This window comes from Mustela lutreola, chromosome 3, assembly GCF_030435805.1.
Source record: "Mustela lutreola isolate mMusLut2 chromosome 3, mMusLut2.pri, whole genome shotgun sequence".
Classification (NCBI taxonomy): Eukaryota; Metazoa; Chordata; class Mammalia; order Carnivora; family Mustelidae; genus Mustela; species Mustela lutreola.
Window position 1 is genome coordinate 197,510,628 of NC_081292.1, and position 27,397 is coordinate 197,538,024.

Consider the following 27,397-nt stretch of genomic DNA (forward strand, 5'->3'; position numbering starts at 1 on the left):
GGAACTTCCGCCTCCAGATGCTCCAGCAAGAGCAAACTTGTCGTGCAAACATTGGGTTATTGTGTCTGAGCTACAGAGGCACCTCTGTGTCAATGAGAGGGAAGAAACTGGCTGGCTTGCATCTGTTTTTAATGATGTCTCTGCTGCTGGGAAGTCTTGGAAGCTACAGGTAAAATGTTCCCATGTATAAGTGAGGCTGGCCTGGGATGTATCATCTTACCTTTACCTGAAAGAGGCTCTTTGGTTTCAGTAGGCCCGGGGAGGAACAGGCAGATGTTTTGTTCATCTGGACCTGGCGAGAAGTGTCCCAGTGTGGGGTCTCTGGAATCTTCTTGAAAATAAGCACAAGAATGGCCGGTGTTAGCGTCGGCGCAGGGGAGGCTCCTTGAACCCCCCACAGGGAGAAGCCAGTGTGGTCACGTGCTCGCCATCATTGTCATGGCCCTGGCATTCATTCTTTGTTTTCTTTTTAAAGATTTTATTTTATTTATTTGACAGAGATCACAAGTAGGCAGAGAGGCATGCAGAGAGAGAGAGGGAAGCAGGCTCCCCGCTAAGCAGAGAGCCTGATGCAGGGCTTGATCCCAGGACCCTGAGATCATGACCTGAGCCGAAGACAGAGGCTCAAACCACTAAACCAATTCTCCCTTTACAAACATGTCCAGGTGTGTGTGTGTGTGTGTGTGTGTGTGTGTGTGTGTGTGTATTTGATGTAGTTTGTCCTGGGCTCTTCAACCTCCCAGGAACAGGCTTGTTACTGACTGACTGTAGCTAAAGTTTGGTTCATTTGTATCAAATGTAATAGAGGATCCCTGCCAGGCAACTACAAAAGGGAGGGGGTTGTAAGAGAGAGGTTCTGGGCCAAAACAGTTTATAAATGAAAACGACGTCTTTGGAGAGGGAGAGAGAGAGAGAGAGTGAGTTAGGGGAGAAGGGGGTTTGAGGTTGACCATTTCGGTGGCAGAGAAGCTGCAAACACGTAATGGAGATACTGATGGATGTATTTAATTTGTGCTTACAAGGCTTCAACTCTAGATGCTTGGAGGAGGGGAGAGGGAAGAGGGAAGAGGAGGAGGGACCAAGGGACTGAAAGGGTGAGGCATCCGGTCCCTGAGTGAGCAGGAGATAAAAATGAAAGATGCCGCACCCGCTGTCTTTGTGGCTCTCAGTTCCCACGTGCCTCTCAGAGTGTGAGCTTCTCGCAGCCCCGGGTGGGATTCTGCTGTTAACCGAGACGCTTTCTTCACAGTGTCTGGCACCCAAACACACACCAGCCTCTGTCCTTTGGTGTTCAGCCAGAGACAGTAGCCCCGCACTCCCATGAAGGAGGAACAGCTGGCCGGGCTGTCCCTTCCAGAAAGTCGTGCCGTCCGTCCGTGTCCAGCACGGCACCTCCCCCAGGGCATTTCAGGGGGTGATTCGGACTCTAAGCCGCTTTTGCTTTATGAGCTGCCTTTAGATCCCAGCCCCCGTGGAAGCAATCACTGCAACGTCTCTGCGTTATTGCTCTGTCTAAGCATCCCAGTCTCCTCCTAGACTGTCAGCTCTTAGGGATAAGAAATTTCAGTGGGCCTGTCACAGAGGAGGTGGATTTACTTTGCCTCGCCCTTCGAGAGAAATCCAGAGTCCTCCTCTCTCTGTGGATAGGCCTCAGGCTCTGCCCTGGGCTGGAAGGGGACTTCTTTCTGGGGACTTCTTCCTCTTGGCAGAGTCCTGTCACCAGGCTCCCAGGCCCCTGGGAGGGTGTTGAGGATTGCCTGGTAACCCGGGAGCGTGTATCCCTGGTGAGCACAGGGAGCTGTGTCATTGCACGCAGCTGCCAGGAATGAGAAGAGCACAGAACAGCTTGACACTGCGTGTTGGTGCAACAAACTCTTAAAACATGTACTGACTCTTTTAGGAATATGCGTGGTGAACATTAATCCCAGACACTGTTGAAAACACTGCTGATTTCCCCCTTTTCAATGGGGCGGCTTTCAGACAGCTTGCTTCACAGCTGCTGTGTGGCCCTGCAGATGATTAAAGTGAGCCCAGAACCACAGACAAGCTGAGGGTGGGGGAGGGGAAACATCTGTGCCCCCCAAGAGTGATTACCTTGTCCTTCTGCTGGGAGTGCCCCCCCGGGCCTTCTCATATCCAAGGGACCCATGGAGCTGCTGTAGCTTGATGTCCTGGGGCTGTCCAGGCCCCTCCGGCTCTCTGGACTTTTTCTTTCTTTAATCAGGGACAGCGGTGGGGTCACATTCTGGGGTGGGCCATCATCATCTTTCAAAGCAAAAGGAGAAAAAACACAAGTGAGAGAGAACTCTGAATCAGCAAGAAGGAGAAAGAACCTTTTTCTTTCTTTCTTTCTTGTGCTCCTTGTGCTTAGGCTGGTTTATTTCACTCATTCCTAAGTTTGTCCCTCTTTTCTAGCCCTGCTGAGGAGTAGAGGCCAAGTGACTCCTTTCTACCACCAATGGAGGCCAAGGTGGCTGGAACAAGGGTCCTTCAGTTGGGACCTTCCAGTAACTGGGAGGACTGGAGTGGTGGTGGTGGTGGTTGTCGTCTTGTCGATGGGCTCCTGAGAGAGAGAAAAAAGGCTACAGAGGCTGTGGGATCCTTCTAGCCCCCCAAACAAAGGCTCAAACAAAAAAGACTCCAGCTTTTGAGCTTATGGGGTTGTTGGCTACAGATCCAACCACAAAGCAATTTTTCTAAGCAGAGTCGATGATCACATGACTCCTCAAGGTCGTAAAGTACAAAGTAGCACCTTCCAGATGCTAGTTAGAGGGTAATGGGATTGACGAAAATGCACAAAGCACACCGTGCCCTCTACTTCTGTTCTTTCTCCGGTTCTTTTTCAAAATCAGTAGGGACTACTCCAGGAAGGGTGAAACCAAGTAATCTAAGTGATTGAGACCATGTCTTCATCTCAGAGGGAGTGGTGTTTATTTCCTATTCAACACAGTGTTGCTGTTGTGTTTAAAAGCTGGCTTCACACATAATTTCAAAGTATCATGGGCCACTTATTTACTGCAAAGGGAAAAGGTATCTTTACAATGGAGGAATCTAGTAGACACCACCTTTAACTAAATAATGAATTTTAACATCCCCTGTAATGAAACAAATGATAACAAATGGAATAAATATGAAGGCATACTTCCTGTCTCTTGATGTGATATGCCGAGAAAGCTGTATCATGACCTACATACTGTTCTTGCCCAAAATGTTGGATCCAAATCTAATCACAAGGAAACAGACAAATCAAAATCGAGCCTCATTCTGAAAAGCAGCTGGCCTACTGTCTTCAAAAATGCTCATGTTATGAAAAACAAGGTTCTAAGGACATGGGACAGTTAAATACAATACATGATCGTGAGTAGAATCCTGGATTGACTGGGGGGGAAGGGGGGAGGAACCACAAGGAACATTATTGGTATAATTATGAAAATTGGAATATGGACTATATATTAAATAATAAAGTTTCTTGAGTGTGGTAATTACATTGTGATTATGAGGGAGAAAATCAGTGCTCTTAGGAGATACGTGATGATAAGAGAAGAAATATACAAAGTCTGCAATTTAATCTCAAGGGTTTGGCAATAAAATATGTCTGGCGTATGTGCATATCTAAAATCGGGTTTTATTTTTATGATATTAAAGGTGCGATAATCCAGGGCTAAGCATGTAAATGGCTACATACAGCCTCTGGCAAAGGGATAGTCCCTGCTTGGTAGCTTTAGACACCCTTATCCCAGGAGTCTTCTTCTTTTTCTTTCTTTCTTTCTTTCTTTCTTTCTTTCTTTCTTTCTTTCTTTCTTTCTTTCTAAGATTTATTTATTGGAGCACCTGGAGGCTCAGTTGGTTAAGCATCTGCCTTTGGCACTGGTCATGATTCTGCGGTCCTAGGATCGAGCCCCATGTTGGGCTCCTTGCTCAGCGGGGAGCCTGCTTCTCCCCTTTGATTGTGATCTCTCTCTCTCATATCCTCTCTCTCTCTTAAGTAAATAAAACCTTAAAAAAAAAAAAGGTGTATTTATTTATTTTAGGTGGAGAGGAAGGCGAGGGGAAGAGGGAGAGAACAGATCAAGCAAACTCCGTGCTTGGGCGGGGGGTGGGGGGGAGCCCAACATGGGGCTGTATCTTAGGACCCTGAGATCATGACCTGAGCCAAAACCAAGAGTTACACGCTTAACTGACGGTCACCCAGCAGGCCTGCCCCCGGAGTCTTTGTAAGAAAGACTCCCATGCAAATCTTGCCTCTTTAGACTCTTCTTGAGGCTTCTCTGATTCGGTTTGGTCACATACTGAACTAGCTAACACCGAGGTATCACGGATTTCTTAGAGAAGCTTCCCCTTGGCAGGGTGGCAGAGGATGGACAAGTGCTAGCTCCTTGGTGGACATGGCCACTCAAAACAGGCGGAGAGCCGTGCGAAGTGAGGACACCAAAGATGAAACCCCCTGGTGTTGCCATTGATTCCAGTGGCTGAGACTGTGCACTGGCCGTCGTGGTGCACAGATGGCAAGTTCCTTTCCTACCTGTTCGCACAGAGTGACCCTTGCTCATATTTGTTTTTGTTTTTTTTTAAAGGAAACTTCAGTGTCTTTAGGATGATTAACTCTCACTTAAGAGATAGAGTAAACAAGCCCCCGTCCCAGTTATCAAAGGAAGCTCTCAAAACTGAAACATCTCAAGAACTTCCTGACCCGGGCTCATTGTTTTGTTTATTCTGGAAGATGGTAGAGTGTAGTGAGCAGGAGGACGGAGGCAGAGGGCCTGAGCTCCAGCCCCAGCGAGGTCACTTGCCGTTGGGTGACCTCAGACAAATTAACTGTCAATTTTTTTTTTTAAGGATTTTATCCATTTATTTGAGAGATAGCGAGGGACCACAAGTGGGGCAGAGGGTGGCCCAGCAGAGGGAGAGGGAGAAGCAGGCTCCCTACTGAGCCGGGAGCCCCATGTGGGGCTCCATCGCAGGACCCCTGGATCATGACCTAATTACCACTGGTCAGAGATCACTTAGCGTTTGTCATATAGTCATTTTGCCCTTTGGAAAGGAGGTCCAGTTTTCTGAAAGCGAGGGGCTTTCCAGAATCTGACCCCTTATTTCCAACCTATCAACACATAAAAAACACGCTTAGATACACTCGTGTGTATGGTTTCACATGTCTATATGATGTTTTGAAAAATCGGAATGAAGTCTTTCATTGATATTAAGACTTTTAATGAATAAGTATATATTCCTAAATTGATTAGAAATGAAATGTCATTGGTTAAAAACATAGGATAAACTATAAAGTATGCAGAAATGTTCAGTGAGCTGGGTGCTGTTTTAGGTCTACAGCCAGAAACCATTAGTAAGGGGTGATTCACTGAGTAAGTTGCATGAACTAGATGCTAAAGTGGTTTCATTGTAGCACTTGGGTTAAAAGGCAGGAGCTGCCTGAATTAAGTCATCTTCAAGAGGCAAGGGAGGAACTAGCCTCCCTTCCAGCCTCCTTTTGCATGGCTGAGGACTCTCGTGTGTCTAGCCTTGCTTCCCTTTGGGGTGAGAGTCCTGTGGGGTGCTGGAGGGAATGGAGAGCTACCTTGACGTGAGAGCATGTCCCTGCCTGTGCCCGCTGGGAGATGCACGGTTAACTCCCTTGGCTTTCCTAGGGATGCATGCTTCAGGGAAGGTTTCCAGAAAGGCCTGGACTTTTCTTCTGTTTCTGGTCCTGCCTCAGGGTGTGGAGCACCTAGGAGACAGAGAAAGCCAAGTTTTGGAGATGTCTGTGGTTTTGGCCAGCCGTCTGTTCTTCTGGAGGCCCGTCTCTCCCCCTCTGCTCCCATATGTGGTCTGGGTGGATCTGTGTCTACTCCCTGACTCTGGGGGTAGGCATGCGACTGAAGCCTGGCACATGGGCACTCCTCACTGTCTGAGCTGTGGTGATTGGGTCCAGGTTGGGCATACAAGCCACGCCTGGCCCATGAGAGGCAATTCTGGTACTTTCACAAGAGCTTGTAAGGGGCATATCCTTTGGAGTCCAGCTAACAGGTAAGAGGTTAGCATGAAACTGCCCGAGGCTGTCTTTACTACCTACCATATGGGGACACACAAATATGACCAGAAGACATTTGTTCTTTTTCTTCCTTTAAAAAACGTGCTCTGAAGGGGATGACCCTGGAGAGGGTCACCTATGATTTAGGAAATGGTTACATTAGGGAGACCCCCCCCCCATCCCAGTGTTTACTGACCTGCCTGTGTTCCACGAGGAACACGCAAACACTGGGGACCTACCTCTTTGGTGTGGTTTTTCTTTTGGGGGGTGTTGGGTGTGGAAATGAATCTCCACAGGGAGGATGAAGAGCTCTGCTGGAGCTTCACTGGCTTTAAGTGGACTCCTCAGGGGGTCCAGGACTCTGGGCTGTTCCGCTGGGAGAGGGGGTAACGTCAGCGCCTTTGACACCTGGAGAAAAATTGTAAAACAAAACCAAACCCATCACGGCAGGTATTTAAAAACTGTTGTTTGCAGAGGACAAATGACACCGCATCTTCTTGTAAGTCTGGTGCCAAGTGCTGCGGGGGGTGATGTAGCCTTGGTACCCGTGGTGGAGAAGTGGAGCCAGCCGACGCGGCGGCGGCTAGCTGTCTGATCAAAGCCCTGTCGCTCTGCTCTTTGGGAACCTGGCAATGCCCCTCCCTTAATCCAGCCTCTTACTCCCCTGAGAAATATAAAGTGATAAATTCACCAGCCTTCAAGACAAACTCTAGTCTTTCTTTGTCTTGTAGCTGGGGAAATTAAGCTGGGATGGAATGATACAGCTGAGGTTTCTATGTACAGAGAGGGAAGAACCTCTATGTATGTTGCTAAGGGGAAAAAGCAGAAGAACATTCTGCCACCTTTTAGGCTAGAAAGGGCAGAAAGCAGGAATATGCATTTGTGCTTGCTTACTTTATGTAAACTCTCTAAGCCTCAAATTCGTTTTCTGTAAAATGGAAGTAATCATACTTCCTACCTCATCAGGTTGCCGTGAGTAGTAAATGAATTACATACAGTTACAATGGTGTTTGGAATTAGAATGTTGCCTCTATTTCTTTGAGGGTAGACTCTCCTCTTATTAGGTTTAATGCACAGTCTTGCCACTTGCAGGGTATCTAGGCGTCCCTATGTTTCTGCAGTATGAACAGAGCTGAAAATGAATCACCCCGTAACAAAGGCAGCAACAACTTTAACCCAGTTTTTTTGGTATCCAAAAAAACCCTAATACGTGTGTGTGTGAGTGCGTGTGTGTGTGCGTCCAGAGAGAAAGGGAGACAGAGAGAGGGAGAGAGACATTGGGGTAGTACTTAGAGCCTTCTCTTTCCAGTTGTTCAAAAGTTGCTGAGAGACATGTCAAGAGTCACCTGAGGGTCTATCTCTTGGTTTTGGCTCAGATTGTTACCTAGGGTCTTGAGATCGAGCGCTGTGTCGGGCTCTGTGCTCAGCACAGAGTCTGCTTGGGTTTCTCTCTCAATCTGCCTCTGCTCCTCCCCACCTCTCTCTCTCTTTCTCTCTCTCTCTCGCAAATAAAATAAATAAATCTTTAAAAAGTAGAAGTTGCTGGAAATGTCTTTTAGTTTGCAGCTTTTAACATATGAACTTGGCTCTGTGAAATGTACCTGTGTGCTGGGTTTCAAGGAGTTCAATTTCACAGAAGGAAAAATAAAAATGTTTCTCAATTTTTTTTTTTTTTTTTTTTAGTGTTCAAAGAGAAAAAAAATGATCAGAAACACATGTAAGCATCATCCATGTTTAGAGTTGAATGAGGAAGGAAATTCACCCAAGTATATGCAGGGTGATATTTATGATTTCAAGACATTAAGAGGGATGCCTAGGTGGCTCCGTGGATTAAAGCCTCTGTCTTTGGCTCAGGTCATGATCCCAGAGTCCTGGGATCAAGCCCCACAAAGGGGTCTCTGCTCTGCAGGGAGCCTGCTTCCTCCTCTCTCTCTCTGCCTGCCTCTCTGCCTCCTTGTGATCTCTGTCTGTCAAATAAATAAAATCTTTTAAAAACAGACATTAAGAAAACGATTTAATCAAATACTTGCACATAGGATCTTTATGTTCCTGGAGACCTTCATTGCCCAGTGCCAGCTGCCCACCAGCTGCCCTTTCCTGAACACTGACCTTGTGCACGTTGTTTGACAAGGATTGCATTGAGAAATCCAGGTGGAAACCCATATGATTTGTATGAGGTATGATGACAAACCAATCCTTAATTTCTTTATTCTAATTAAAACTTTATAGAGTTTTGATATAGTAGAAAGTATTGCCTTCCTCTGCCAACCCATACACATGGGTTGAAGGAAAGACTCCTGTTCTTTCTGCCTGGCTTGGATCTGGGCTGACCTGGGGTATGGGATCAAGAGCTTTCCTCAAGACAGCAGTGACTCGGGCAGATCAGGCCTACTGTTTGCGTCCCTAAGGAACCTCAGAAGACAGAGGCCCTTCTGATGTGGGTGGGAAGGTTTTGATCAGGTTAGACACAGGAAATCTGAGAAAATCCTGAGCAGGTTGAAAAGAACCTCCCTCATTGGCGTCAGGAGCACCTGGAGTTGCCCATGGCTCCTCCAACGCCATTTCGGAGGCTGAGTCCCCACAGTGAACAAACATCGCTCTTGTTCCCATTCCAAGACGAGATACTTTCACAGGAATGCATTATCTCATGTGATCCCTCCATCAGCCTGAGGTGGGCATTACTATCCGTGTGCACAGATGAGGTCAGTGAAGCTCAGAGGGGTGAGTGACTGGCTTGAGTTCACGCAGCTGCTACGGGACAGAACTTTCCAGAGCCCCACTGCTCCTGCTCAGCACAGGTACCTTCAAACCACCGAAGACCTGCGCAGAATTGCAAAGCAGGACAAGGCCAGAGACAGCTAGGAATATTTCTGAGGGGAGAAGGTATACTTGACTTTGCTGGTAAAGCTGCCAGATTTACTGTACATTTTCAAAGGTGACAGATTCTCAATTAAGCAAAACCATTGCTGGATTAAGATCACCAGCATTTCGAGTTTGAAGTGGGTCAATGGCTTGCAAGCTCAAATTCTGTTCTTACATATTTACAGATAAGCCCCAGCCCCCTCATAGCACAAAGGACCCTGTTGCCACCAGAGTGTGGTAATATCATAAGGTAGAACTAGGGGCGCGGGGGTGGGGGGGCAGTTGCAGTTGAAACTCCTTGTACTTCGCTATTTTCAACATTTAGTAAATTATAACCGTTTTATTTCAGCTCCACATGGTGAGCTCAAGAGCGAGTAAGGCCAGTTCTCTGTTTGAGACATCCCTTTGAGTTGCCTCGTTCCCGGATTGGGATTAATCTTTGAAGGGCAAACACGCATGCGCACGTGCACACGCACACATACAACCTTTTTCTTCTTCGCTTCCCCAGCTGTGTTTTTCTCTGAGCCGGTAGCAGGTGCTAGAGGAGGGAAAAGGCATCTTTCAGCAGGAGGCTCCGGGAACAAGTGGCTGCTTCGGCCCTTATGGAGTTTTATATTCCCTTGTCTGTCTGTAGAAACAGGATGGGAATGAGAACGTATGAGTTGCAGGTATGAGAATGGACAGTTGACCTTCAACTTTTGTCACTTTTGGGTTACCAGGAATAGAGGCAAGAACAGGCACTGAGAGAGCCATGGCTTTAGCTGAGGCAGGTTCAGGGAGTCCTAGTCTCATCACCTGGCTTGGGTTCTTGCTGGCACGTCAGGTGCTGGAGAGAATTATAACGCTAGTATTAACAGTTAACACATATTCAGTGCTAAGTATAGGAAAAGAATGATACAAACTATTTTCTCTCCAGTAACTCACTTAATCCCCAAAATAGTTTTAGGAAGGTATTAGGTTATCCCCATTCTATAGATGAGGAAACTGAGCCTGGGCAAGACCAAATAACGTGCTCAAGATCACAGCTGGAAAGTGGGATTAATTTACACCCCGGCAGTCTGAGGGCAGAATGTGTGCGCTTGAGTCCTAGGCAGGGTGGAGGCTGGCGGTGTTGTTGCCGCCTTCTGCCGGACTCGGGCTGTTACTTTCGAAGAGGAGAGGCCCGAGGCAGTGACACTGGGTGTGCCTCAGTGTTCTCAGATGAACTCTGCATGATTAGGGTTACCGAGATTAACCAGCAACACGTTTAGCTTCTTACCGTTGAGATCTGCCTTTCTGTTGGGAAAGGCCCCTCCATAGAACGTAATCTGAGATTTGTCACTCAGGAGCCAAGAATGGCCGATGTGGGCATGCCCAAAGGCCCTTCGGGAGGTTTGCTGTATGTTTTCACTGTGGCTCTCCTTTGAAGTGTGTATACGGTAGTGATTCTCTATTGATGTGTCCTGGGGAACGACAGATACACATCCTATAAACAGGCTCTCTGAAGAAACAGACCAGTTCAGTCAGACCTTGTGGCTAGACTCTCAGCGGCAAGGAAGAAATTTCTTGTGCAGTTTAGGAAGAAAAACAGTTGTAACAATATGTTCTCCAATGCTATCTGTTATAATAAAACATTGTATTATCATGAGAGCAAGAATGACCTTTAACCATGCCTGACATATAGTTTTCTTTCTTTTTTTTTTCATATAGTGCTTTCCTGCAGGAAAATTTAAAAATCAAAACGAAGCTCTATGTCCTTGTCTTTATGCATTGTAAAATGTCTCTCCCTCTGCCCTTCTCCGTGTGGCAGCTCCCTTCTCCCCTTTCCAGCTCCCAGTGGCATGTGACTTTCTTGTCAGTCGAATGAGCTTAAAGATAGGAGCATGTGTTGTCTCTGTTGCTCAGAACCACTGTCATCTTGTACACACACACACACACACACACACACACACTCTGACACACACACACAGGCCTTAGAGTTAAGAAAGCACATTTATATCCTAATGTATTTAATCCTCAGAGTGGCCTAACGAGTCTGTATGGTAACAGCTCCATTTTACAAAGGAGGTCATTCAGGCTCCTTTTAAGTTTCTTTATCACATTCACCATGACTTGTCAGAGGTAAGACCCAAACCAAACCTTTTCCAATTCGAAGGCCATGAGCTCTTTTCCCTAGAGAAGACGACAGCTGCCTAGATGGGGTAAAGAGTGGAGGGGGACCCTATGCTTAAATAAGTTTGGAAACCCATGAGTTCAGGTAAAACCAGCTACTTTACCTATAGAACTTCCCCCAAATGGCCCGTATTTAAGTGTGCCCTGTGACCCTCTGGGAGGAGAACATGGTATGTAGCATTTCCTAAATGTATTTGGCTATGAGCTTCTTTTTTTCTCATTGAGACGCTGGCAGGGTTCCACACGTGACACTTTGGGAAACAGTGGTCCATAGGCTCGAAGTCCTCTTCCCTCCTCTGGAGGAACCCCAAGAAACAGTGAAGGGAGGGCGTATCCCCTCTGAAGTCAAGAACCATGACAGAGGGGAGCCCACCAGAAATGGTACCTCTGCCTGGGTTTCAGCTTCCTGCCATGGCTGCTTCCTGAGTTGCGGCAAGTGAATCCCCTGACTGCCGTCGCTCTTGGCTCTGGAGCCCTGGTCCACACGTCCACTAGCCCCAGCTTCCCCTTCAGCCAGGCCCTGCTGCCCTGCAAAGGGGAACAGTGGGTCAGCCTTGTCAACCCAGAGATAGGCTGATGCTATTAGCCGCTTCCAAGCTGCCTCCCTACTTGCTCTTCTGAGCAAAAGTGTTGATCAACGCCCTTGTTTCTCTTCCCTCCTTTTTCCTGTATTTCCGCTAGTGCCTTCACGGAAGTGGTAGTCGGGTCTACAGAACAGAACTGCACTAGGAATCAGGAGGCTTGGGACTGAGTCTTCATTTCTTGGACTCAGTTTCCTCATCTGTAAAATGGGGATACTGATTCCTTGCCCTTGCCGCCTCACAGAGTTGTCTGGAGCTCGTACAGAATAATGAACGTGATGGCCCTTTGCAGACGGAAAGACAAGAGGGTAACAGTGGTGTGATCGTGGAGGACAGACCCGCATCCCTGCTCTGTCGTCACTGAGATGCTCAGGCGGAAGCACTTGATTTCCTGGGCTGTCTGCTGGTTGTTTACTTGCGGAATGTGCTGTGATGGACGGCTGCTTCGCTCTCTGAACTCACCCTGTCTGTGCAATGCTCAGGAAGGATCTGAGTCAACAGATGACTCCAGCCGAGTTCACAAATCTTTCATCGGTGGGGTAAAGGGTCCCGCAGCTATTTTCATCACTTACTCAAGGTAGATTTATTGCTGAAACGATCTGGCAAACCTTCCTTGTTTGGCGCTGCTTTAGCAACACCTTCTCTCTCAGCACGCTGTTCTGGGGAACAATATGGGACTGTCTTTCAACCATGGGTTTCTGGAAGCCGTTCAGGGGCCCTGTATATGTTGGAACTCCAGACTTATGGAGGCTCCCAGCCAGCCTCACCTTCTGTCTATACTCCCCAACCCTCGTCATCCCCTGCGTCATTCCCTTCCTTGGTGTCATGGGTCCAAAGCCAGATGCCCACTTGCGAGGCTGCTCCTTCCCTCCAGTTCTCCTTCCTTTGCCCATTGGCTCCTGACTGTTTGGGGGTCTGAATGTGGGTGGAGCAGAGGTAGACCAGGCTCAGGTTCAGAGGGGTCTGCTCAGGTTTTAGTGGCCCAGGGAAACCTGGTGAGCCCTGGGGAACCCCTTAATCCGGGGAGGTCCAGGGAAACAGTAGGCCTGCCCCAAGAGGACCACAACACCATACAGGGTGTGGCACTAAAGACCTTTCTGTGTATTCTAGAGTGATCCTTTGGGGCCAAGCCAGACTTCGGGTCCATCCTTTCTGGTCAGATTCACCTGGAACCAAATGCATTTCTGAGGGCAGAGGAAGTGAAACTCTGGCAAGTGGCCACTCACTCAGCGGACAGCCGACTGCAGTAGACTGAGTTGGGGCAGGAGGCACCATGGGCAGGGGATAGACAGAAGCCTTCTTCCCTTTGGCTGTATCCCAGGTGATATTGAATATATGACTCAATCTATTCAAGGGAAACCAAGATTTTTCTCAGGAAACATCATCTCTGGCTCATGTGCTTATGCTTAATAGAAACAGGTGTGCAAGCAAGGTATTGGAAGTTTCAGTTGTTGAAAGGAGACCATAAAACTTGGTCTCTGTGTCTCAAAATTTGGATTCAGATTACCCAAATAATGTGAAATGGAGTAGCAATTTAGAGGTCTTGGAGAGCTTTTTTACCTCTGTCCTCTTCTGTGATTTTTTTTTTTTTTTTTTTTTTTTACAATGACCCAGAGAGGGTAGAAAGCAGATACCATTACTTCCAGTTTGCAGATTAGCAAACTAAGGACCCAGGGAGCATAAGTGACATGACCAACATCACATAGTTGGGGAAATCTTATATTTGCAGCTGGGACTTTTCCTACTTTTCCAAATAAAGTGTCTGGAAGAAAGAGGGAGGCCAAGGGAAGATGAAATTAAAACCAATAAAACCATCCATCAGGGTTCAAGTTATAGCCAATGAGCTCTTTTTATTTCTTTGCAAATTAATTTTTGGTCCTTATGATCGTGAGCAATGAGGCACTGTGATTAGTAATTATGCTGAAATACACAAGGTAGGAAGGTCTATACCTAGCATTTACTGAGTGCTTACTATGTGCCAGATATGGCATTATCCCATTTAACTCCAACATCCAACCCTGTGAGGCAAAGGTGGGTGTGGTCATCTCCATTTTATACACGAGGAAACTGAAGCCCCGAGAGGTCAGATGGCTTGGGATCTGGTGCTAATGGCCACATGTTTAATTACAATTCTATATGGCCTCTCTGTTTTCTTCCTGATTGTTTCAGCCCTTGGCATATGGCATTAACTAAGGAAATCACTTGATCCCTTAGATGTGCAGTGTTGATCTACTCCCCAAATGAAAGTACTTCAGTCCCCTGTCTAGTATTTATAGACCCTAGGACATCAAAATCCAAGGATATTAATTGGAGACAGTGGGATTTTTGAAGAGAGAGGACATAAGGCAATGTCAAATGCCACCTGGGGAAGGACAGAAAGTCCCAACACAGGAGCGTTACCTGGGCAAATTCACCCATTCCCAGGCCAAGAATGGCCCAGAAATTAGATCTTTTTAGTGTCCCAGAATCAACTGGTTTCAGAGATCTTGACCCACATTAGCAAAGTACATAGAGACTCTATAAGCCAGGGTATTAATTTACAAAGAGGAATACAATTGCCTGACCAGCATATTTCCTGTATATGAACTATATGTGTGTCAGGTTATAACCAAAATTCTCTGGTTCTAGAGTCAAGACTTAAGGGAAGTATTTGGCAGGAATGTTTAATGAGAACATGCCACATTCTTCTCCATTCATTGGATAGACCAGATAATCTACTTATCCTGACCAGATCCTTTTCTAAGGACAAGACTTGGTTAGGCACTATCATTATTTCTGGAAAATTCCTTTTTTCATTTCAGAAAAAAATAACTATATTATGTTAGGCTCTTGTTCTTCCCTTCTCTTTTCTCAAAAACCCTGGCACTAGCCAATGTCTTACTCTATGTCCATTAGTGTTACTCAGTCCTCTTTTCTTATCTCCCTTAACAATGGCAATTTTTGGATCATTTATTGCTTCAAGTTCCCAAGAATAATTTTGACAAATAAAATCCCCATAGTACTGAACAGCTTACAGACAATTCAGTAATCTTCTGTACAGTAATGAAGCAGGTCTTATTATGTTCATTACAGAGATGAGCAAACAGAAGCTCCAAGAGGTTAAGTGACTTGCTCAAGATCTTACATCTAGTAAAAGAGAGAACAGACAGTGCTCCAAAACCTGGATATTTTTTCTTATGATATTGCCCCAAAACCATAGAATTAAAGAATGTTAGAGGATAACAGGCCTAAGAAGTCTAAAATCTAGAGTCTAGACCTGTACTGTTTAATACAGTACCCAATAGCCACATGTGGCTGTTTACATGTAAATTAATCATAAGTAAGTAAAAATTAAAAAAATCAGTTTCACAGTCGTACTCCCAACATTTCAAGTGCTCAATAGCCACATATGGCTAATGGCTACCAATTGGACAGTATCTATTATAGAATAATCCATCATTGCAGAACGTACGGTTGGATAATTCTGGTCTAGACTCTAAAGACAATGAAACCCAGAATTCCCTTATTTTGAGTAACTCCATTTTAAAGTGTTAAAAATCTAAATGTTCGAGATCTGGCCATAAAATCAACATGTACCTTGTTCAAAAGATTTTCCTTGTTGAATCCAAAATGGAGGGAAGACAGGCAGGAGATGGTATTTTGGGGGTACACCTGAAAGATCCTGTTGTGGCCTGAGATTCTTTGGTACATTAAGTTGACTGTCCTGGAGCAGCACAGAATCCTTGATGTACCCTGAAGAGTAGGTTGGGAGTTATTGGTAGAAACAGTGATGCCAGTCCAGAGGTCTTGGAGATGACTACAAGGTTCCCCACTTACACTAGTCTTCGCTTTAGACATTGCCCGTTAAAGAAGACAACTAGAAGATGGAGGGATTAAAATTGTATAGAACCCACAGAGGGTTCTCTGTTCAGTGTCTTGGGTACTTCTGGTCCTGTGCCACATGTGGGTTTCTTCCACTTCATCATTTCCAAGAAACTGGGTCTCCCTGGTGGAAGAAGCATGGCTGCTTCTTTGGGGTTGGGTAGAAGATCCCTCCTGCTTCAAGAGGAGAATCTGAAGGTTTCTCCTGGAGGTATCCTACTTGGTTCTGTAGGCCCCATGATTCTCAACTCAGTCATTCTACAAGTATTTAATGGGGGCTTATGATGGCTAGCATGGCCCCTTTTTAGAGGCACTAAGAGTCTGTTGGAGAGACCAAGCTTTCCTGTGCTCAGCTTTGTGGCCCCAAAGGTCAGTGTGATATAAGGTCAGAAAATAGGGAGCTCGATATTGGCTGGAGTTGTCAGAGAAGCATTTGTAGAAAATGTGGGCCTAAAGGGTCTGAAGGAGTTATCACAGGGGTGAAAAGATGGGACCGGAGAACATACACCAGCATCACAAGGGTAGTGAGCTCTGAGACGTGAGCTCTCTGGTGGAGGCCACTGGGCCAGTGATCTCATACCACAGTGTTGCTGTTGTCCCTCCAGCTAGAGGGTCTCACCGTCAAGAGGTACACCGGTGACGAATTATGGCAAGGGGCCCAAGAATGCACATACACACGAATCCTTTCTTAAACTACACATTGTGGCCATATGACTTCCAAAAAGGGGTCTGAGGCATTTTTTGATGTGAAGTGGGGTTCTTGTCCTTGACAGTGTTGGGCCTAGTCTATGGGGCCGTGGTCTGCTGTGTCCTCTGCTCCACCCAGTGATAAATATATCTTTGGTTAAGAGGCTCTTTCTTACAAGTGTTAAATAATGAAACTGCCTCTAAAGCTGGGCCTACCATGAAGGTAAAACCAATTACTGGACAAACCCACATCTCATTTTCCTTCAGTCATCACTTACTGGGGAGAGAGCTGTTTTCTCTCCCTTCCCAAGGTAAACCTATAAAGCAAGAAGCAAGTCAGTCTTCCTTTGGTCCTGTCTGTTTGTGCTGAAGAAATGGCAGACACCCAATGGGCACTGGCAAGTCCTACTTCTCACTCCTCTCATCCCCAACAAGGTTGCCAAATAAAATACAGGATGTCCAGTTAAAGTTGGATTTTTTTTTTAATTGGATTTCAGATAAACAATGAATACTTTTTTAAAGCAAAAATATGTACCAAATATTGCAAGTTTAACTCTCTGTGTCCATATGTGTCTGTGTATAGAGTATATTCCATGCATATATTCTATGTGGAAGAAAGCCACGTGTGGCACTATGTCTATATATCTGTGTATGTCTGTGTGGGTCCCTGTGTATATGCGCTAAACCTGGCAACTTGGATCCCCAACAGTTTCCTGTTTTCGTTTTTAAGCCTTTACAGAGTCCGTTTGGGGTCTCTGCTCAGCAGAAGGGCATCCATCTCCTCAGTGGGTGGTATCGGAGAGCTGCCATCTTTAAGAGGAGGAGGCCTAACAGTCCCACTTCCTGGAGCTGAGATCACCTCAGAAGGGCAACTAGGGAGTGATGGGGTGAATGTGGGAGCTGGGGGGGGGCCGTGGGGAGGATTTGTCTTCTGGTCCCAGCTCTGCTTTTGACTGAATGACTTTGGATAGCTTCCTTTGCCTTCTCTCCCCCAGCCTCCTTTTCCTTATCTTGTAAAAGAGAGGGATTGATCTGGAGGACCCAAAGTCTCTTGGTGGGGAAGGTTGGCGAGAAAGTTCTGCTTGGGATGTGGGCTGTGAAGGTCCTGAGAAGAGCTAGAGAGAAGGCAAGACTTCAGGCTGTATGTTCCTCCGCAAATGTGGGAGAGGACAAAAGGCAAAAGGTGTGACAGAGGCTCTCAGCTCCTAAGCTGAAGCACCTTTGTCTGTCTTACACAAAATTGGACCTGAAATTCTAGTGTTTCAGGACTTGATGGAAAATACTCTCACATCAGAATTCAAGGCAGGGCATCTCAGCATGTATGTCCTCCCATAGCCCCACTGACCTGCACATTGGAGCCTGTACATGGTGTCAGGGGGCCATGTCCGCAAGAGGCCTCGGAGGTATCTCTTGGCTGAATACCCAGGCTGCATCTGCCGTTGGCCCTGGCTCTCTGGTTGGCTTCGGAAATGGAGGTACGGCTGCCAGGCTCTGTCCTGTTCCCTCTGTGGGGACACCAGTCAGGAAACAGCGCGGCTGCGGAGTCCTGAGCCTCCCAGTGATACACTCTGGTTAGCATAATCCTCATCAGTAATCGGGGAGACTCCTGGAAGGGGCCTAAAGGCCCCTGAAACAGATGCCTCGGCCAACAGACATAAACCAAGAGCCCACAGAGCAAAGCTCTGAAAGGCCCCTGCAGATTTGCAGTTGGAAGGAGAAGGACAAATGAGACATTCCAGACCCCGTCTTGAGACGAAGCATCAAAGAAAACACATTACTTAGTTCAGGCTGTGGAAATCATTTTAGAACCCGAAAAAGTGGTCCTATAGGGCAGTGGGAAAGTCAGCTCAACAAGTCAGCATCGCCGGTCAATGTTTACAGTATGAATAATGGGACAGACAGACTATGTTCATGTTACTGGGAAGCGTGGCACTCTGGAAATATCTGGCTCTGCTGCCTTTCATTGCAGCCCAGGAGAATTTTCTGGGAACCCAGCAGCCTAAGTCAGTTCCACTGTGCAAGACTCACAGGAAATAAATGGGAATAAGAACATCTTACACTTAGGTGGGCATATATATTCTACAAAGAACTTTCACCTCATTATAATCCTTTAATGTGGGCGAGTTAATACTATAATTACTCGAGTGATGCAGAACTCTCGTAGGATGATCAGTTAAAGACAAGAACCGCAAACACGAGGACTTGGGCTGATATCTGTCCGCCTCCCCCTTGTCTATGGTGGACATCACCAATCAATCATGGTATTCTTGACTGTTGAATAGATTGTGATTTCAGAGTCCTTCTCCTACAGAATTTTTAAAAAAGATTTATTTACTTACTTGAAAGAGAGAGAGAGAGAGAATGTGAGTGGGGGGAAGGGCAGAGGGAGAGAGAGAATCCCAAGCCGACTTGGTCCTGAGTGTGGATCCTGACACAGGACTTGATTCTCACGACCCTGAGATCCTGACCTGAAACCAAGAATTGGACACTGAACCAACTGAGCCACCCAAGCGCTGCATTCTCCTACAGATTTTTAAGAAACTGAGACATCATTTATATATCATAACATGCACAAAGCTAAAATGTTTAGTTTAATAAAATCTGACAATTGTATACACCTTGGTAGCCACCACACAAAACAAAATATAGCCCACAAAGTTCCCTCATGCTAGTTCCTGGTCAGTTTCTCCCCACCCATCAGGGAATCACTGATGAGGTCAGTAAACCACAGGCCTGGGTTGCTTTGCCATATCCCGCCAGAATTTACCAAAGAAGAATGGTTAAATTTTAAAAAGTAAAGAAAAAAGGAAAAATACTATGGGAATATAGAACCTGCTTAATGTGGAGAGGAAGGCCTTGGGTTTTGGGTTCTTATTCTATGGAGCCAATCTGTGGTTTGCTCCCCATTCTGATGTATTCAGGATATCAAAATGCCACAGAAGGACAGCCTACAGCTGTAGCTGAAGAGTCAAGACCACCGGAGATTCTTCTTCAGCTAAAAGGAGGGTTGGGAAGCCAAAGTCTATAGAGCAAAAGAGTATCTCTGCTGGGGAGAGAGAAACCGTTACCCAGGATAGGTATTCATTCATTCATTCGTCCATTCATTCATACATTCAATTATTCATTCATACCGTGCATCAAACAATATGCCAGGCACTGGAGGAGAAGGGTCAAATAAGACAGATGGAGAAGAAAGAATTATAGGGAAGGCAGTGGAAGCAAAGTGGCTCAAGTTCTCTCTCTCTCTTCATTTGTTCATTTGGTAATCAAACAAACATTGGTCATCTTTCCTGAGTATCTTCTAAGTGTTCGGTACTGTGGTTTTAAGTCATGCAATAGGAAGCCATAAGATAAAAGGCCTTTTTTGGGTGACCTGGAGCTTCATTCCCTTCCTGTAAATCTTTGCTTCCAGACTTTTCTCTGAATGCAACACTACCAAGCCTCATCTGAGACGCTACAGTCCCTACGCAGACGGCATGATGTACTGGTTGATCTGGACAAGAGCCCAGTCGTGGGTATTTCTGCAGTATCAGGCTGGTTCTGCAGCTCTACTGGGCAACGTGCTAGATGGGCAGAGAGTTGCCAAGAAGAGTTAGGAAGTCCTTTGTCCTGGAATTTGGGGTATCTAGACATATTTTGCCTGGAGTTTGAAAGCTGATCTTGGTCTCTGTATTGGTTTCCTATTGGTGCTTTGTTTTCTTTAAAAAAAAAAAGATTTTATTTATTTATTTGAGAGTGAGAGTGAGAGCAAAGAGAGAGAGAGAGCACACGCAGGGGAAGGGGCAGTGGGAGAGGGAGAAGCAGGCTCCCCGCTGAGCAGAGACCACCCCCCCTTAGCCCCACAGTGTGGGGCTTGATCCCAGGACTCTCGGATCATGACCTGAGCCAAAGGCAGACACTTAACTGACTGAGCCACCAGGTGCCCCAGTTTCCTATTGCTGCTTTGACAAATTACCATATACTTAGTGGCTTTAAACAATAAACATTTATGATCTTATAGCTCTGGAAGTCAGAAGTTTAAAATAGATCTCACTGGGCTAGCGTCAAGGTGTTGACAGGGCTGTTTTCTTTCTGGACACTCTAGAGGATAATCTGTTTCTTGGCGTTTTCCAGTCCCTAGAGGCTGCCTGCATTCCTCGCTTGTGAACCCCTCGTCCATCTTTAAAACCAGCAAAACTGGGCTAAGTCCTTCTCGTGCTGCTATCTCTCTGGTTCTCCCTTTCAATTCCTTCTAACACTTTAAAGGATCCTCGTGATGCATTAACCTGCCCAGATAATCCAGGATAAACTCTTTTCTAAAAATTAAGATTTTTTTTTAAATTAAAATTTATTTATTTGAGAGAGAGAGAAAGGGAGTGCATGCTTGTGAGCAGGGGGAGGGGCAGAGGGAGAAGGAAGGGGAAGCCAACTTCCCACTGAACACAGAGCCTGAGGTGGGCCTCAATCCCACCGACCCTGAGATCATGACCTGAATTGAATCCAAGAGTCAGAGGCTCAACCAACTGAGCCACAAATCTCTTTGTTTCAAGGTCATCTGATTAGTAACCTTGATTCCATCTGCAACCTTTATTTTCCTTTGCCATTTAACCTAATACAGTCCAGGGATTAGGACATAGACATCTTCGGAAGTCATGATTCTGCCTGCCACAGTTTCTCTTAAGTTTTTTCCAGTTTTGGGCGCCTGGGTGGCTCAGTGGGTTAAGCCTCTGCCTTCAGCTCAGGTCATGATCTCAGGGTTCTGGGATCGAGTCCCACATCGGGCTCTCTGCTCAGCGGGGAACCTGCTTCCTCCTCTCTCTCTCTTCGCCTGCCTCTCTACCTATTTGTGATCTCTGTCTGTCAAATAAATAAAATTAAAAAAAAAAAAGTTTTTTCCAGTTTTCTGGTTTTTCTTAGTTATTTCTCAAATCATGTCTGTGAAGTTGCTTAATAGATCTCACATGACATTGGACACACTGATGCCCCGAGAGAGAGGCCCAAGCCTGGCCCAAGACCAGGCAGGGTTAAACCTATTCAGTCATTTCCAAGGCGTAGAATAATATGTTAAATAGAAAAAAAGCAAGATTCAAGAGATAATGTAAAGTACAATTACAATCTCATAAAAGTATATTTTATACATGTATAATCACGATGGAAAAACTGCAAGAAAATATATTAAAATTCTAATAACAGTGGTAATAGAGTCTTGGGCAAAAAGTTACAGTTAGTTGTGTTTTTTTTCTTGCCTTCCTTTTTTGAAATTAAAAACCCAATAATATGGTTAGATGATATTAAGACATGGAAAACATGTTAAAAATTAATTTATTTTATTACACCCATCCTCCTCTCAATTCCTTCTCTAACATTAACCTGGACCTCTAACTACCAGAAGTTTCTATAAAACATAAAAGGAGACAGAAGGGAGCCGGGAAGGGAGTTTCTGGAACGGGGAAATAAGTGACAGCGGGAGGCTGGCTTCTCATGCCTGCCTTGGCTTTGCCAATCAATTCCAGCTTTTGGTTTCTTCTGGAATGAGTAATTACTGTGCACCGTGCAGCCTGTTGTCCCCACTCTACCAGAGTGCTTCCTTTAATAAGGGACTTTCTCTGGCCAGCCATGTGGCAATGCCCGCCAGGCCTCCATATGCGGAGGAGCAGAGAAGACCCCAAGTGCCTTCTCCACCCCCACCGCCCCCGCTGAGCACTGGCTGTCATGTCCACCCTGCCCCAGTGCTGGCCAGTGAGGGTTTCCAGAGAATGGAAGGAGCCGCTGCAGGCTGCTCAGCAGATACAGGGTGGCAGGGTGCCAAGCCCAGACAGCCAGCCGCCATCTCACCACAGACGGTGGCCAGCCTTTGCGTGCGGGAGTTGACAGGGGTGAAGAGAGGAGTCCAGAAATCCCAAGACCAACAGACAAAACCCCGAGCCCCCCCCACTTCTCCAGGTCCATTTCCAGGCTAAGAGTCCTACCTGCCTCATTGCCCTGACTTTCTTCCACTGGTTCTCCCCTCTAGGTCTTCCCTTACCTATGACTGGAAGGTTTCTCTCCACTTATTTGTACCATAAGACTCGGCTCAAATTCTACCTCCTCCAAGACGTAGTCACTTTAATCTGGTCCTTGCACACCCCTGCTGGGTAGAGGTTATAGCCTTTCCCTGTCACACCCTGACAGCTAATATGTTCATCCAACAATGATGTGTTGAGCCTCTGATGTAGGTCAGACACTATTCTAGGCACTGACAAGTTAATAACCCCTCAAGATGCTGGCGTGTTTGAATCGAAATCCCCAAAATGCCTGTCCTTCCCTGCTGAACACCTGTCTCTTGAACTGCCTGCTTCCATCAGAAGTTATTCTCTGAGGAGGAACACAGCTGCCTCCTGTTTTGCAGTCAGGCTTGCCGGAGCCAGTTTGCCTTGGCAAAGGCCAAGCTTTCCCACAGAGGCTGACCACCCGTGGTTGTCGCACCTGTGCAGGTCTGACTGGAGCCAGCCGCGGAGATACAAGGGACCTGCCACTGGGGTATGAGTGGGGGTGTAATGGGAATGGAGAGATGTGTACCACTTGCAGCGGTGCCTAGAAAGCCTTCTCCACCCGTAGCCTGACTCTAATCGGTTCTGTGTAAACACTACCACTCTCAGCCAACCGTTTTCTCTGCAGATTTAATTTCTGCGGTTCTGGGCAAACGATACTATCTCTCTTCCATATATGTTCCTGGATATCAGGCCATTAAAAAGAGAATTGGGGTGCCTGGGAGATGCAGTCAGTGAAGCATCTGACTCTTGGTTTCTGCTCAGGTCATGATCTCAGGGTTGTGGGATTGGCCCCGCACTGGGGTCCATGCTCAGGGCAGAGTCTGCTTGTGATTCTCTCTCCCTCTCCTTCTGCCCATCCTGTTCATGCTCTCTTGCTCTCAAATAGATAAGTGATTCTTAAAACAAAAAGAGTGAGAGAGAGAGAATCAGAAAGTGGTCTGAATTTTCCTATAGTCCCATTGTTGCTTGATTCCTGACCACACCATTTAATATCAAAGTGTTGACCAGCCACATGTCGTAAAAGCAAAGATAATAACAATTAGAATTGAAAATGGCAAGAATTAAGCTTCAGTTCTTGTAAGAGCTCAGTCGGCCTGGGTTTGATTCCGCGCTCCATTATTTACTAGCTTTGTGACTTTGGGGAACTTACTTGACCCATCTGTGCCTCAGTTAAGAAACTGTCAAATGAGGATGATAAAAGTACATAGCCTACATGCAAAAAAATGAAGCTGGACCATTACCTCACACCATACACAAAAACTAACTCAAAATGGATCAAAGACCTAAGTATAAGAGCTAAAATTATGAAACTTTTAAGAAGAAAACATAGGAGAAAAGCTTCATGACACTGGATTTGGAAATAATTTATTGTATATATGACACCAGAAGAGCAGGCAACAAAAGAAAAAATGGATAAGTTGGACTTCATAAAAATTTAAAACTCGTGCATCAAAGAATACTGTCAACAGACTGAAAAGACAATGCAGAGAACTGGATAAATTATTTGCAAATCATCTATCTGATACGGGATTAATATCTAGAATATATAAAGAAAAGAATACTGTCAACAGACTGAAAAGACAATGCACAGAACTGGATAAATTATTTGCAAATCATCTATCTGATAAGGGATTAATATCTAGAATATATAAAGAACTCCTGCAACTCAAAAGCAAACAAAGCAAAATGACCTGATTTTAACAATGGACAAAGGACTCGAATATACAATTCTCTAAAACAGGGATACAAATGGCCAATAAGGACATGAAAAGTCAGCTCAATGGGAAGGAAATGAAAATCAAAACCATGACAAAATACCACTTCACACCCATTAAGATAGCTGTTATGAAAACAGCAACAACAACAACAACAGCAGAAGATAACAAGTGTTAGTGCGGATGTGGAGAAATGGAGACCCTTGTGTATTTCTGGTGGGAATGTGAAGTGATGCAGCTGCTGCTATGGAAAACAATATGGCGGCTCCTCAAAAAAAGAAAAATAAAATGACTATATGATTCAGCAATTCCACTTCTGATATGGACTCTAAAGAAATGAAAGCAGAGACATAAACAGATTTTTTTTTTTAAGATTTTTTTAGGATTTTATTTTTAAGTAATCTCTACACCCAACTGAGCCAGCCAGGTGGCCCGAGGAGATAGATATTTGTAGACCCACATGTATAGCGACCTTATTCATAATAGTCAAAGTATGGACACAATCTAAATGTCTATTGACTGATGAATGGCTAAACAAAGCTCTATACATAGAGGACTATTATTCAGCTTAAAAAAAAATTTGGATACACTACACGCTACAACATGAATGAACCTTGAAGATGCTACACTAAGTGAAACAAGCCAGGGGCAGAGGGAGAGGAAGAGAATCGTCATCAAACCCATATCGTGTCTAGCTCTGCCCTTAGCGGGGAGTTTGCTGGAAATTCTCTCTCTCCCTCTCCCTCTGTCCCTCCCTCACTTTACCTGTGCGCTCTCTCTCTCTCTCTCAAATAAATACATCTTTTAAAAAGAACAAATAAAATCTTTTGGGTTCTGGAGATGGATGCTGATAATTATTATACAACAATGTGAATGTACTTACAGCCACTGAACTGTATATTTAAAATTAAGTGGTAAATTTTATGTTACACACCTTATAAAGTTGTTATATGCTTTATATATGTATACTTTTAAATATATTTTTAAGTTGTTATAAAGTTTACAACACACCTTATAAAGTTGCTATGAGGATTAAATGAGATAATAAGTGTAAAGTGCTTATAATAGTCATGGATATAATAGTGTTACATAAGTGTTAGCCATTAGTATAAATGTTCTCTATTTGTTGGTCATACAAGGGACCCAGTGGATGAAGTACATAAAGCCTAGAAAAAGAGAAGTCGATTGGATCGTATATATGGCTAACTAGGAACTTATTACCTATAACCCAGGCTGATTTTGATGAAAATCTGATTTGCTTTCCTAGAATTGTAAATGGTTTTAAAGGATGTTTAGGAAGACCCAGATCCCTTTTTAAAAACTGCTCTTAAAGCAAGATAGGTGCTTCTTTTCTCTGGAGCATGTGGAATCTTCAAAATCAGGCCCTCTAAGCATTAGGAGTTGGGCTTTGGAATCAGTTGTCTGGCTTCTAATCCTAGCTCCACCCCTCAGATGTGTAACTTTGGGCAAGTTAATTAACTTCAAGCCCCAATGTTTCCTCCTACAAACTGGGGGATAAAACTAATACCCAACTCATAAACTTGTGCAAATTGAGTGAGGTTATATAGATAAAATGCCTGGCATACACTAAGCACTCAATTAGTGCTAGCTATTACTGGCAGTACCTTTGACCTCATTGCCATGGTTGAACCGTGATTCACTTTTGATCTTTCCTATTTCTGGCTCTCCTAAAGGCTCTACGTACAAGTGCTCAGGAACAGCTCAAATGGAGGACAGTTGGCAGAAAGAGTATAGTCAGGTCACTCTGTTAACCTTTCGCTGCTTTGGTGCCTACTTGATGCTTTGTTGATAGCCGTCAGCACTGAGAATTTCTTAGGAAAACCATCAAACAAGTAGTAGGTTGTCGCAAAAGGAACTTCTTCCTCCTGGTCTTTGGCTCAAAAAATAACTTATAGGGGCGCCTGGGTGGCTCAATGGGTTAAAGCCTCTGCCTTCGGCTCAGGTCGTGATCCCAGGGTCCTGGGATCGAGCCCCACATCGGGCTCTCTGCTCTGTAGGGAGCCTGCTTCCTCCTCTCTCTCTGCCTGCCTCTCTGCCTACCTGTGATCTCTGTCTGTCAAATAAATAAATAAAATCTTTTAAAAAAATAACTTATATTGCCTACTATTCCATTTTGTATGATGAACCATTATGTTCAGGACAGGAAAATAAATTTTACTCAAAAAACACATTTCTCACAGTATTACTTGATAAGATAGTAGCCTGAATGTGCCTTCATGGCTTGGACTTTGGTTGAAAACACCAAATAAAGAGTTAAGAACCTTGAGGCTCAAATATTAGACAGTGTAGAATGTGTAGAGATATATTCAGTGGAGCAAGGTTTATATTACCCTTAAATGTAGCCAGGTTTATAAGGGAGATGGCAGGAGCAATGCAACCTTGGTTGAAATCCACTATAGTAATCTGAATTCCATTTATCCCTCACTGGGACAGAGAAATGGGATGCTCTGTGAATTTAATTTTTGAAACAAATTATTTTTAATATGCTATTTATGTTCCATCGTTGGACACTTAAAAATATCACCAGATTTACAAAATTCTAAAACTCTAAGAATAAGAGGGGCACCTGGGTGGCTCAGTTGGTTAAGTGATTGACTCTTTGGTTGACTCAGGTCATGATCTCAGGGTCGTGGGATGGAGCCCTGCATCCTTCATGGGCCCCTTCCATGCTCAGCAGGGAATCTTCTCTCCCCTTCCATCTGCCCCTCCCCGTCCCTCTCTAAGTAAATAAATAAATAACTCTTTAAAAAAATTAAAAGTACTAGGGCACCTGGCTGGCTCAGTCGATAGAGCATGGAACTCTTGATTCTGGGTTGTGAGTTCAAGTCCCACAGTATAGAGATTACTTAAGAAAAAACAAAAAATGCCAAAACCCAAAAAGGCTCACACTCTTTGTAACCCAATAACACTAAAATGCATTTGTAAAAAAGAACAAGACATACTAAAACGATGGGAAAATTATGTCATATTTCTGATGATTTGAGAAGTATTTGAAGATTCTGCCATGTTTCAAGAGAATCATCATGACTATCATTTCGATACTACCCCAGATTATGGCTATTTAGGTTTTAGAGCTATTCAAATTCTAAATAATGGGAAGCTGAATGAATTCAACCCCTCAGGAAAAATGGTAACCACTTCGGGAATGTTTTAACAATATTTTCTCCTTTAAAAAAAAAACAACCCAGGAACATATTGTGTGTATCTACAAGTGTGAGAACTCTGATATCTAATCACTTGACTTAGCACTTAACCTTTGCTCATTAGGAGTTGGGCCATCACGAAGGTTAAAGAGAGGGGCGCCTGGATGGCTCAGTGGATTAGGCCGCTGCCTTCGGCTCAGGTCATGATCTCAGGGTCCTGGGATCGAGTCCCGCATCAGGCTCTCTGCTCAGCGGGGAGCCTGCTTCCTCCTCTTTCTCTCTGCCTGCCTCTCTGCCTACTTGTGATCTCTCTCTCTGTCAAATAAATAAATAAAATATT

The 27,397-nt window shown here is 45.0% G+C and overlaps 1 protein-coding gene across 5 annotated transcripts in view; it reads right to left on the minus strand.

Annotated features, from left to right (window-relative positions):
- Window positions 1-27,397, minus strand: part of KIAA2012 (KIAA2012 ortholog) — a 100,335-nt gene that overhangs the window by 66,480 nt on the left and 6,458 nt on the right. The window contains exons 3-11 of one of the 5 annotated variants that reach the window (XM_059168386.1): window positions 17,513-17,672; window positions 15,196-15,351; window positions 11,424-11,566; window positions 10,146-10,329; window positions 9,373-9,515; window positions 6,265-6,433; window positions 5,573-5,722; window positions 2,095-2,265; window positions 221-328 (exon numbers count right to left, since the gene is read on the minus strand). In XM_059168386.1, coding sequence (XP_059024369.1) covers window positions 221-328; window positions 2,095-2,265; window positions 5,573-5,722; window positions 6,265-6,433; window positions 9,373-9,515; window positions 10,146-10,329; window positions 11,424-11,566; window positions 15,196-15,351; window positions 17,513-17,672 — 1,384 coding nt within the window. Of the gene's footprint in view, window positions 1-220; window positions 332-2,094; window positions 2,266-5,572; window positions 5,723-6,264; window positions 6,434-9,372; window positions 9,516-10,145; window positions 10,330-11,423; window positions 11,567-15,195; window positions 15,352-17,512; window positions 17,673-27,397 lie in introns of all 5 variants that reach the window. The other 4 variants (XM_059168387.1, XM_059168385.1, XM_059168389.1 and 1 more) reach the window with 4 other exon arrangements.